The 11,787-nt window shown below is 45.5% G+C and overlaps 2 protein-coding genes across 2 annotated transcripts; both read left to right on the top strand.

Moving 5' to 3' along the window:
* LOC137966313 (nematode resistance protein-like HSPRO2) lies at positions 1-2,672 on the top strand. The gene is made up of 2 exons (XM_068812896.1): positions 1-2,196; positions 2,381-2,672. Exon 1 carries the CDS (start codon positions 135-137, stop codon positions 1,545-1,547), a length of 1,413 nt encoding a protein of 470 aa, XP_068668997.1. The 5' UTR covers positions 1-134; the 3' UTR covers positions 1,548-2,196; positions 2,381-2,672.
* A 5,530-nt stretch (positions 2,673-8,202) lies between these two features.
* LOC137966074 (uncharacterized) lies at positions 8,203-11,536 on the top strand. The gene is made up of 3 exons (XM_068812545.1): positions 8,203-8,295; positions 8,648-10,331; positions 10,857-11,536. The coding sequence occupies exons 2-3, from the start codon at positions 8,863-8,865 to the stop codon at positions 11,104-11,106; spliced, it is 1,719 nt and encodes a 572-aa protein (XP_068668646.1). The 5' UTR covers positions 8,203-8,295; positions 8,648-8,862; the 3' UTR covers positions 11,107-11,536.
* Positions 11,537-11,787: the final 251 nt, after the last annotated feature.

Genomic DNA, 11,787 nt, shown 5'->3' with positions numbered 1-11,787 from the left:
TCCTCGGCAACCCTATAAATACCTGCCTCTCCAATAGGACGTAAAATTAAAATTTTCTTCTCTGCTGCGGTTTCCTTCTGCTTCCTCTTCCGTTGATTGCTTCCATTTCGAGCTACACGATTGCCGACCAAAAAATGGTGGATTTAGATTGGAAAGCGAAGATGGTAACACCCAAGTCGCCGAAGCTTTCGGATAAATCCCGGAGCCTTGTTCCGCCCTTATCGCGTGTCGGCGACCTTATACCTGCGAGCACCTCCGCGACGTTGGCGTACGAGCAATACCTGCGGCTTCCCGAATTGTCCAAGCTTTGGAGTGGGAGGGATTTCCCTGGCTGGAAAACAGAGTCGTTGCTCAGGCCGGCGTTGCAAGGGCTGGAGATTACTTTCCGTTTCGTTTCCCTCGTCTTATCGGATACTCGACCGTACACCAACCAGCAGGAGTGGAAACGGCGACTCGAGGCGCTGGCTCTGCACCAGATTGAGCTCATCGGCACCATATGCGAGGAGGAGAGCAGCGAGGTGGAGACGCGCGGGGCTGCACCCATCGCCGACCTCAGCAGCGCGAACGGGGTTCTGGCGCGCGACCGGAGCATGAGCGAAGTGTGGAAGGCTCCGGGCGCGACCTCGGTGGTGAACCGCACGAGCGAGGCGAGCCTGCTGCCGCGCCTTGCCTCGTGGCACAAATCAGAGGACATCGCGACCAAGATTGCGTTCGCGATCGAGTGCCAGATGCAGCGGTCGCCGTTTACGCTGGGGATAGGCGAGCCTAACCTCTCCGGGAAGCCCAACCTTGAGTACGACCTCGTCTGCAGACGCGCCGAACTCCACGCCCTCAAGAAGAACCCCTTGGATATCAAAAACCTCGAGAACCAGACGCTGTTCACAACTCATCGGATTCTGGAATGTTGGGTTTTTGCAGCTCGGGAGCTTCTAAGCCGGGTCGAGAAAAGGATCGAGGAAAAAGAATACGAGAAATCCGCCAGCGACTGCTGGCTTCTGGAGCGGATATGGAAGCTCCTCGGTGAGATCGAAGATCTTCACCTTCTGATGGACCCAGATGATTTCCTCCGGCTGAAAAACCAGTTGGCGATCAAAGCATCAGAATCCGGGTCGGCGGCATTCTGCTTCCGGTCCAAGGCGTTGTTGGAACTGACGAGATCGTCCAAGGACCTAAGGCACAAGGTCCCGCAGGTCCTGGGGGTGGAGGTAGACCCAACGGGGGGGCCCAGAGTTCAGGAAGCGGCCATGAAACTGTTCCACCGGAGGAGCGATTGCAGCAAGATTCATTTGTTACAGGCGTTCCAGGCCATCGAAGGGGCGGTGAAGAGGTTCTTTTTCGGGTACAGGGAGCTGGTCGTGATCTCGATGGGGAGCTTAGAAGCCAAAGAGAGTAGCAACGGTATCGCTCAAGCGGAACCGGCCGATCAGCTTTCGCAAATCTTCTTGGAACCACCCTATTTCCCGAGTCTGGACGCCGCGAAGACGTTTCTGGGGGTGTACTGGCAGTACCAGCAGTTTCCAGAAAAGTTTCAGGAAAGATGTTCATAGATAAGATCGGTGGTTCCCGAATTTTGTTCGATCCCTTGTATTGACTCTTATTATATCACTATAATACAGAATTTCATTCGGTGCGTCATTCTTTCTAACAAATCTGATAACGAGTGGAAGCTGGATGCAAAACCAATTGAGGGAGTAGTGGTGGGCGTGCTTTGACTAGACTGATTGAAATTCATTTCTTTATAAAATCAGTGCTCCTTCCTTCTTCGTTTTCACACTCCCTTCTCCCTTCTCTCCTCTTTTCTCCCTCTTGGCCTCCCTCTCACTGCTCTCCTCCTCTCGCACTCGCTCTCCCTCTCGGCCTCCCTCTCTCTTCTCTCTCTGGCTACTCTCTGTTCTCCTAAAAATCCTCCCGATTTCCTTCAATTTCCCCCGTTTCGGCATCGATTTCCCTATTGGGTTTAAGGTTTTCCCCAAATTTCAGAAGGTAACCCAATTAGATGCATTAATCTCTTCCCTGATACCCAATTAGTTGCTGCTGAAATGGTTATGACACTGCAAGGAAAATTCTCTTCCTCTGGAAAACCCCTCCTCCGAGCTCTTCTTCTGAAACGTGCGGGGTTTGAAAAGGCTTACAAAGCCCACATTACGAGGGGAGGAACAAAGCCCCCATGTTGATACTGAATCTCAGAAAATCTTGGTTAGTTGTTCAAGAATCCTGCCTTTATAATTTGATTTGATGACATTCTAGTGATAAAACGTTTCATCATTTTCTTTCGCAATGTTGTGTCTGAAAGTGTAAAATTGCTTTTTTTGTTGGAGACTTGTGATTTGTGCTTGCTTCATAAATTATTTCTGAGTTCAGATTTCACTTGCTGCTACAGGAAGAAGAGAAGGCTTCAGACGAATGGGAAAAGAAAATGGCATTTGTTCTAGTTAGCCATGAATTTGGCTTGCTGTTTGAGGCCTAGACACCAAAAAATAACTCTAATCTGTACGCACTGAACCTGTTCCAATGGGAACGGTGATGTGTTTTTGATAAACAATCTCCAAGACCTGGTCATGGTGATCCCCTTTGTAGGGGGAGGCATCCCCAAACAAAATGTGAAATTGGGAAGCAAAGTACCTTTCGTTGCTCTTGAACCTATTGGAGTTTGGGCACCTCGTTTTGGACTATTATTTCAAACCTGAGGCAACATTGCTACAAAGGTATTGGGTAAAAGTAAGATATGTCTGGGATGTTCTCATTTTGGGGCACTAACACTGGAAACTGTTAATGAGCCTTATTTCAAGTTTAAGCTCGAGCCAAGCTCAAGTAAAAACTGAACTGAGTAGAGTGTTTTTTTTAGCCAAGATGGAACGATTTGCAATCCAGTTTGACTTGGTGCCACCCCTATCCCTCAGTATATCCCATTAGGCGTTGTCTCCATTCTCATTATGGGGCACTAACACTGGAAACTGTTAATGAACCTTATTTCAAGTTTAAGTTCAAGTCAAACTCAAGTAAAAACTGAACTGAGCAGAGTGCTTTTTTCGAGCCGAGATGGAACGATTTGCAATCCAGTTTGACTTGGTGCCACCCCTATCCCTCTGTATATCCCAGTAGGCATTGTCTCCATATATCATAGTTATTGGATGAGAGCTTCACAAAGATGAGCAGATGTAAGAGGTTTGGAAGATTGAATGGAAAAGGAGTGGTCGTTCATTGTGTTTAAGAGAAGAATGAAAGCAAGGATGGGGATGATGAGTATAAGAAACATGTGGAGAGAGGAATAGAGAAAGAAAATCTTCTTGGATCGAATTTACTCAAATTAAGCTACCTTCTTTGAATAAATCGCAATTGATTTCAACCTTTGTTGATTCATGATTTCACACATGATATTTATACAACCTTTTTAGAACAGTTAAAAACACATATTAGGTGTCTTTTTTGAACATTTAGATAAGGATAAAGTTAGACCTTCCTTGTGTGTGTAGGATGTTTACGAAAGGTTTTGAAATTGAATTATTGTTTTCCCCTTTGAGCTTGATTTCTAAGATCTTATTAGGGGTGGGCACAAGGTCGGATTTCATGAGGAACCTGACCTAACTGACTAGAAAACCCTAGGTTTGGGTTTTGCCCCATGGTTGGGGAGGTGGCAGAAAAAAAAAATACCTGATTGGTTTTGGGTCAAGGACAAGTTTCCCTGTACCTAACCCGCTGGGATGAGGGGGGATATAAAACGAGATACGGACAAAGTGGGGATGGGTTGGGTTTACAGAGATGAATCAGGTTTATAGGGATGTGGCGGGGATGGGTCAGGTTTTAGTTGGGTTTATGAGGACGGGTAGAGGACGGGTCAGGTTTTTATTAGGGTTTATGGGGACATGGGAGTGGGGATGATGATTAGGTTGGGTTTGGGTTCGAGGTATCATGTTTTTTTTTAAAGTATTTTTCAAGTTTGGGTTTTTGGAATCTTGAGCCCGACCCGACCCATGCCCACCCATAATCTTGATTGTGTGACTGGGAGTGGGAGATTATAGGAGAGAATCGTGGATAAGTTGTTCCAAATTTCTTCTCCTTGTGTGAGGAGTGAGTGAAATTGATTGACCTTGATGTAGGTCCCTAAGTGTTTTTAGGTGGTTTTGTATGTAATTCATGTTGACTGAGAGTGGTAGAACTTCCTTTGCATGAGAGAGAAAGTCTTTCCTTACATAAAAAAGGTTCAAGGTTTAGGGTTTAGGGTTTCTTGGTGAAACTTCTTTTTATTACAAGGGTTGACTCCTTTTTGTATGGCTCGAATCCTTCATATTCAATGACTTCAGTTTGGGTCGAATTTATTCGATGTAGTCGACTCATATATACACATTCTTCGTATAGGGGTCAACTCCTTAATTAATTGAGAACTTACTGCAACTATGGTTCTATTCCTTGGTCTTTGCAGCTAACTATATGGTGTTGATTGTGTGCGTGCGCGTGTGATTTTTTAAGAGAATCTACTTTTTTGAAAATTGGATGATAAGGATTATGGACAATGAAAACTTTGTGTAATTTCAGGTATAGGAGACTATGTAAAGGGGAAAGTGGCAATGTTTTTAGCCTTCCAACTTAAGAGGGGTCTTAAGGGTAGAGAATCCAATTTTCTTATTTCTTTGGCAATGGGTTGAAGATCAATCCATGTTGGTTGAAGACTAGGAAATCCTAAAGAAGGATTTCATGCCAAAAGATTCGCCAAAGAGCTTGCAAACACGATTGGGAGTGATTAAAGTGCAAAAACATCAACTTTTGGCACAAATCTATATTGATTCAAAGGTGCATATGAAGCAACACGAGAAGGAGCCAATAGATCTATATTTTTACTTGGGCACGTTAGTGTTCATGTCAAATGAGTATGCGGTGGAGGAGGCGTTTGTGATGGGACTACAAATTCTTGTGTCATTTGACACATTTTCGAGCAAGTTTAGGAGAAGCCCAATCGATTTGTGTTTTGAGAAATGATCGACGAAACACATTGATTGGTAGGTGTTTTTTTCAGCCATCAAGGAAAGTAATGCGATAAGGACATCAGCATTATTGTGGCGGGAGAATGTTATGTGGGCGAGTGGCCCAACATATGGGATACTGCCTTATTTGAATTTGAATAAATTTGAGATTTACCTTGCTTAGATAGCAATTTCTCATTGGTTAGAGTTTGAATAAGGGATAAAAGGTTTTATCCCTCTTTGGCCTATAAATAGGACCTTGTAAATCACTCGAAAACATATTCAAATTCATACTTAGAGTTTCCCAATAATGTGAAAGACCCAACTATGAGTATTTTCTAGCTCGATCTAGTGGCGTGACACTAATGCAGTTTCTAGCTTTGAGATTTGTTTGAAGGACACTAATCACCTCATTTACCTCCTTATTGGAGAGGACTAAACAGATTTAACCGGTCATACTGGACAAGGTTGTAGTCCTCTGTAAGTGGGCTTTGGGCTTTTATAACTCTACTAGATGGAGCCCCATTAAAGGCCGTCTGTCACGAACAGGCGTCACACCCTAAAAGATCAAACATGGGAACAGTGTATCTTTTTGGAGCTTTCCCGCGAAAGGCTGTACCTGTGCTGCCTGAATTTGATCCAAGCAATTTCATGGAGTCACATTCAGTTGCATAGTTCGTCGACAGAAGAATAAACCAAATCATGCTGCAAGGATACAAACAAACGGAAATCGTCTTCTGCAACTGAGTTTTTCTCAAGTTCCCGGAGATCATGAGCAAGTTACATTTTGCAGGAAGATGAGCTCTGTGAGTCAAGACTCCAAATTCAAGGTCGCCTACGTGCCTCGTTCTCCGCATCTATTAATACTGGAGTTATTCTCATCATGTATTTCTACTTACGTGGTGAAAGAAGGAAGAATCGTACGTAAAAAAAAGCTTACAATCTGCAGAGAAGAGGAAGAATCTAATCGCATGGCAACAAAAACGACTTGACTAGAAGACTCTCGTGTCTTCAAAAAGCTAAGATCTTGTTAAGATGGAGAAGGTAGAGGTGGGGAAGGAATGGCCCTCGCTGTCGGTGATTGTGACCCTGTGGTCGCCGAGTCGCTTCCAGAGCTGAAGATATTTCCATGTTAACCAAATTACAGCACGCATAGATTCCCCCCTCTTGTTCCTCGGGTGTTAAAATCAGGAAAGGAAAGGAGAATAGATAGACAGTGAGAGGAAGGAAAGGAAAGAGGAGTCAGGATCGATGAACCACAGTACCATTCTTCTGCAGTATGTGGATTAAGAAGATTTAAAGAAAATGGAAACTGACGCAGGAGCCCTGCCCGAAGAGGAATGTGGTTAGCACTGTTTGGATCGACGAGCAACGAATGGCTTCCACTGTTTGGACGGTTAGCCCGGCATTTTCCGGTTTGCAGATAAAAAGCTTGTTCACCAGCTACGTGAACCCTGTCAAGGCAGTGGCGTATATCAGATCGAACGTCAGAGTAGCAAACTGACGATGACGAACCGTTGGGTAGAAAACAAGGAAGAACAGCGAAAAGAATCGCTGGTTATATTAGCAACAAGATAGATGTACTCGTCATCGTCTTCTACAGAAAAGATGACCTCGAAGGTTAGAAGGAATTAACCAGAGGAATTGCTTGCAGCTCTGTGTTTCGCGTTTAACACATTCATTTCTTCCGAAAATCGCATCGACTTGCTGGCTTCAACCAGACGTCTTTATCTGGAGAGTCCGAGACAATCTGTGGAGACTGGCATATACGACGAGATCGAAAAGGAAGGCAACAGTAAGTGGGTTAAACAGAGCAGAAACCCGAATTTAACAAGGATTTCGATCTATTGACTTCAACCTAGTTTAATTAGTTTCATCTTAGCGATGAAATTCATCGGTTGATTGCGATGGTTAAGAAACGGGTAAACGAAATGAGCAGTAATATATACGAAAATAAGGCAATTCCAGTAGCAAACCAGAACGTCCATGAAAATTTCTGATAGAGAAGCGATCAAGGGATCCACGAGAGAATAATTGGGCCCTCGTCTTTAGTAACTCACATTCTGTTCCGTCCGTCCGCCACCCACTTCCCTCCGGTCGCGGGAGAGAACAAAATTTGCTCCCATCAGACTGCGACGTCTCTCATTAATGCTCCATTGGTGCCTCTGGTTTAAAATTTATATTTTTGAAAAATAAATAGAAATCCTTTCGATAAATTAACATCTAATAACTTGAATTAATTTGTCTATGGCAATATGAAAAATCTTTTTTTAGTTATTCCAAGTTTTGGGAAGGAACGAGTTTTAAGCTTTTAACTGAATAAAGAAATCGTCAATGGAGATCTCAACCACCCACCCACCCCAGCTACGTCTTCTCTCCCATGATCTGACTCAGATTTGAAGCTTCAACTAATACCCTTTCTAAAATTCAAAATTACTAATATTGATTTTAATTACGGATTCCATTTTCTTCTTCTGTAGAATCTGCTTCATCCATGGGACAACAAAACGAGCTCAACCTGCTATTCTTGCTCTTTTCCGTAAAAATGAACCCGGAATCATAATTACGGTCTTCGCCAGAGAAGCCTGCAAAAATCGAATTCGCGAATTAGAAGGTCATGAACGTGGAATGGAAAGTGAGGAGGAGTCGAGTGGAAGCGAGAGTACGACGAGGGACCTGTGAAGAAAGAAACAGAAACCGGTGCCGAGTCACGAGCGGAAATTGACACGTTGACTCGAGTTCCAACTCGGAGCCAGAGTGAGGATGGGGAGACCGGTCAAAGCCTCGAGTTAAGGAGAGGCCAGTGAGGCCGCTTTGAGTGCAGCACACGTGGCAGACACCGAACCGGTGGCAACGGTGGGTTCACGTTTTAAGCGGGAGGGCGGTGCACGTGGCCGTAGTGAAGAGGTCCACGTGTGGTAGTGCACGTTAGGGAGTAAAATATCTCCGTGGCGGTGTGAACTTTTTTGGAATATTCGAGAAAGAAAAAACCCTCAACAAATCACCCTAAAATGTCGGGCTTCTAAGCAACGGAAGTCCCTTGGTTCCATGCGTGAAAACTGAGGGCCGTATGAAACTACGGTCCCGTGAACCATCCTTTATAATACTCACGCAATACGATCTCCTCTGTACGTATATAGGAGATCTTTCTCTGAAAGAGAGTCCCCGAGTCCCGACGTGAATATATATATATATATATAAGCTCAGTGTGGAAATTTCCTCTCTGATGGTCAGATAAGCGGGTTGCGACGGTGGTAGCTCTTCGCAACAGCAGCAGCAGCAGAAGAAGAGGTTCCCGTGCCCAAGAAGAGGTCTGTGGACCTCCGGTGGGATTCGAGTAAGTTTTTCGCTCGATGATTCCCGACTTCTCGTTTCTCAATCCATTTTTGCTATCTGTACGCGTTCATTGGTTTCCGTGCCCAAGAAGAGGTCTCGAACCACGTTTTCCTGATCCGAGATGGGCGGGGAGGCCTAAAAGAAGTTGAAACAGGAAGGCGTTTTGAAGTGTTCTTGGGGAGGTTGTAGTTAGAAGTGGAAGGAATCAGTGGGGGGTGGGGGAAGGTCGATTTCTGGATTACGAGTTTGCGGGGAGGAGAGGGGAACGGGAGTTCTGGGAGTGGTGAAAAACATCTTAATCTCAAGATGTTGCTGTTGTTGAATTTGACTGATGGGTCCGATGTTTCCTGCAGGTTCGATTGTTATAAAAGCGATTTCGGAATTTCTCCGGATCGGATCAAGGAGGTGAGGTTTCCGTCGAGGAAAAAAGGAATTGCTTTGCAAGGACGTCTGTGAGAGACGCTTTTGCATTCTTTCTGAAAAGTTGCGCGTTTGCCAAGAGGAAGGAAAGCTGCTTTTGTGGTGCTGGTTTGCTTTTCTCCTCCGACAGTCTTATAAATTTTGGGAGATGGAAGTGGCTGCGACTTGTTTGCATTTGTCTCAGCCCCTCCTCCCTCTGTCGCCTCCTTCATCTCAGACATTAGCTTCTGCAGTCTCATCTCCTTCTTCGAAGCGCAGAGTGAGCAATGAAGGAGCTGTCCTCTGTCGCCTCGTTCGCCACTGTGATCGATCTGCTTTATTCGGCAGGATGACCCCCAAATTACCAAGAACACGCTCTTTCGAGATACCGAAATCGAGAGGCCAAACAATTAGGAGAGCAGCTAGCACCAGCTTTGATGATGATAGCTTCTCGGAGGAAGAATTTGTAGAGAACATTCAGGAATTGATGCTGAGATTTCAACTCTTGGAGGATGACAACAAATACTCAGAATCCGAGGCGAGAGATAAAGAGGGTGAAATTAGCTGGAGCGGGGGAAACTTCTCAAGAATGGAAAACGATTTCCCCTCTTTGCAGAGCCTGAGACCTTTCGAATCTGCTGAATCTCCATGGATTGGAATCCGGTCTGAACCGCCGGACTGGCCGGAACGCGAAGAGATAATTCCGGCGAACATCGAGCGGAAGGCTAACAGCGTCGACCTTCCGTTCTCTCTCCGGATCTTGAAGAGGAAGAAGCAATGGGAAGAAGGCTTCCGAGAAGCAGGGGAGTCAGCTTACTGCTCCGTGAAGAAGGCCTTCTCGTCCATGGTTTTCATTATCCGGGAGCTGCAGAGTTACTCCTTACAGATGCGAGGAGTTCTCTTCTACGAAGACTTACAGGATATTCTGGTCCGTGTCCAGAAAGAAATGCATGCTTCTTTCGTCTGGCTCTTCGAACAGATTTTCTCCCGAACTCCCACCCTCATGGTCTACGTTATGATCCTACTCGCAAATTTCACCGTATATTCCATGGGGCACAACGTCGCCATTGCCGCCGGTCCAGCGCCCGATTCTTACACAAGCAGCACGGAGACCGTCTCAACGGTGGAAAACAGCCGGGTATCGAAGTTCGATCCTTTATCGATCAGGTCGTTCTCCATGACCGGGAAAACCGCTTCCATCGGTGGAGGCGGCGGAGGTAGCGGCAAGATTCGGCCGGTGGCGGGGGCGACTGACGGTGGAGACGGTTGGTTCAACGAGTCTTCATCACAACAGCACCGAACGATCATCCCGGACGGAATGTCGCTGGTGGGGGACCGGACGGTGAAAGAGGAGGAAGGGATATCGGGGTCGCAGTCGGTGAGGGAGGTGAAGCTTTGGAACTCGATAGTGGAAGAGGCATCCCGATTGCAAGCAAGTGTAAGAGACGAGGTTTTGGACAGCGAGACAATGCAACGGTTCGTGTCGCCGGTGAAGGCGGACTTGGAGCCGGATGATTACACGGAGTACTTCAAGACGGAGCTCATGTATCAGCACGCCGTTTCGCAGGAGCCGGACAACCCTCTTTTCCTTTCCAACTACGCACAGTTCCTCTTCCTCGTCGTCCGCGATCACGACAGGTAAAAGATATTCATCTATGATCTATGTTTATGACAAATTTAAAACGCAGTAGGCATCTTTAATTCTCTTTATAATTTATAAAAGATTTTGGGCGTTTCTCAGTCGATTTGGTGAGCCGAAGTCAAACCGAGTAAGCCCTTCCGTCCATGCTTCCGTACGAGTTCAGTAGATTAATTTTGTTTTAGTCTCAGTGATGAGTACCGGCCGGATTCTTATTAGTTCCCGGTGGAATGTCGGAGATTTTTGCAATATTACTAGATAGATTCTGACCGCTTTCTGGGTTGGGAAAAATCAATTTATTACTTGTGGTCAGGAGATTTTGCCTGTTGATATCTCCCTTCCGATACCCTGCGATTTTGTCGCGACGCCCACAGTCCTTTGTAACTATACAGGATCGCTCTTCGGCTTTTAACAGTATCTGAATGCCTTCTTGAAAGTGCGGTACTGGGTAAACCAGAGATTCTACTTGTTGGGCAATCGCTGATGTCTTGATTTTTTATTTGTATTTTTTCTTCTTCGGACAGAGCGGAGGAGTACTTCAAACGCGCTGTGCGTGTCGACCCGCCGGACGCAGAGTCGCTGAGCCAGTATGCGAGTTTCCTGTGGTTAGCCCGGAAGGACATGACGGCGGCGGAGGAAACGTATTTGGAAGCCATCGCAGCTGATCCTGGCAACACATTTCGTGCTGCCAACTACGCCCATTTCCTCTGGAACACGGGAGGCGAAGATACCTGTTTCCCCCTCAACGGAGACATGGATTCCGGTGATACATGAAAAGAAACCTCTCGTCTCTCTCCCCATGTCCCCTTTCCTTTGGCCGCCGGTGTTGCACTCGAACATAATAATAATTCTTACAGGAAAAGGAAAAAAAAAAAAAACGAGGAGGTAATCATGGAAATAGAGGAGGAAAAGAAGTTTATTTGATGATATTCATCGTGCTCCGTTCGTCGTCATGGTATTATCAATGCAGGAGGAGGACTTCCCAGTGACGCAGGAGCTGGACGAGCGATTTCAATGCTGTTTCCAGTTTCCACTAAATAATCGGGTTGCAGGCGCCGCTCTCCATCACTCCCATTACTCAATTGTAACAAAGAAAAAGACACGAATTTGTGCAAAGACACGATTTTTGGTTCAAAAATTAAAATTTTCAGGTGCTCAAAAGTTCTCAGTACGTACAGTTCATCACTTTGAAGCTCGCTTTGTACCACAATTCCTGGAATGCGGAACTTGACATGGCAGCCCTAACTCTCAACTATAATATATTTAAAATCTTAATTAATAGATCTATTATCAATTTCATAAATAAACAGTGTCTCAAATTTTTGTGTTTTCGTATAGTTTTTCGTTAGATTTTAATCATAAATCTCAGTTCGTAGTTGTCAGAAAAGGGTGGGGCTCTGTCAATTCTCCCGGTGTTTTACAATCGTCAAAATCTGATTTAATTCCGGCGCCTCC

Source organism: Aristolochia californica, unplaced genomic scaffold (genome assembly GCF_029961685.1).
Source record: "Aristolochia californica isolate CCGP_79_NKW_82.1479 unplaced genomic scaffold, dmAriCali1.0.hap1 SCAF_5, whole genome shotgun sequence".
Lineage (NCBI taxonomy): Eukaryota > Viridiplantae > Streptophyta > Magnoliopsida > Piperales > Aristolochiaceae > Aristolochia > Aristolochia californica.
This window is presented reverse-complemented; position numbering and strand designations above follow the sequence as displayed.

Coding starts and splice junctions, on each gene's coding strand:
- LOC137966313 (XM_068812896.1), top strand. CDS start 135: ATGGTGGATTTAGATTGGAAAGCGAAGATGGTAACACCCAAGTCGCCG.
- LOC137966074 (XM_068812545.1), top strand. CDS start 8,863: ATGGAAGTGGCTGCGACTTGTTTGCATTTGTCTCAGCCCCTCCTCCCT. Junction 10,332..10,856: donor GTCGTCCGCGATCACGACAG/GTAAAAGATATT, acceptor TTCTTCGGACAG/AGCGGAGGAGTACTTCAAAC.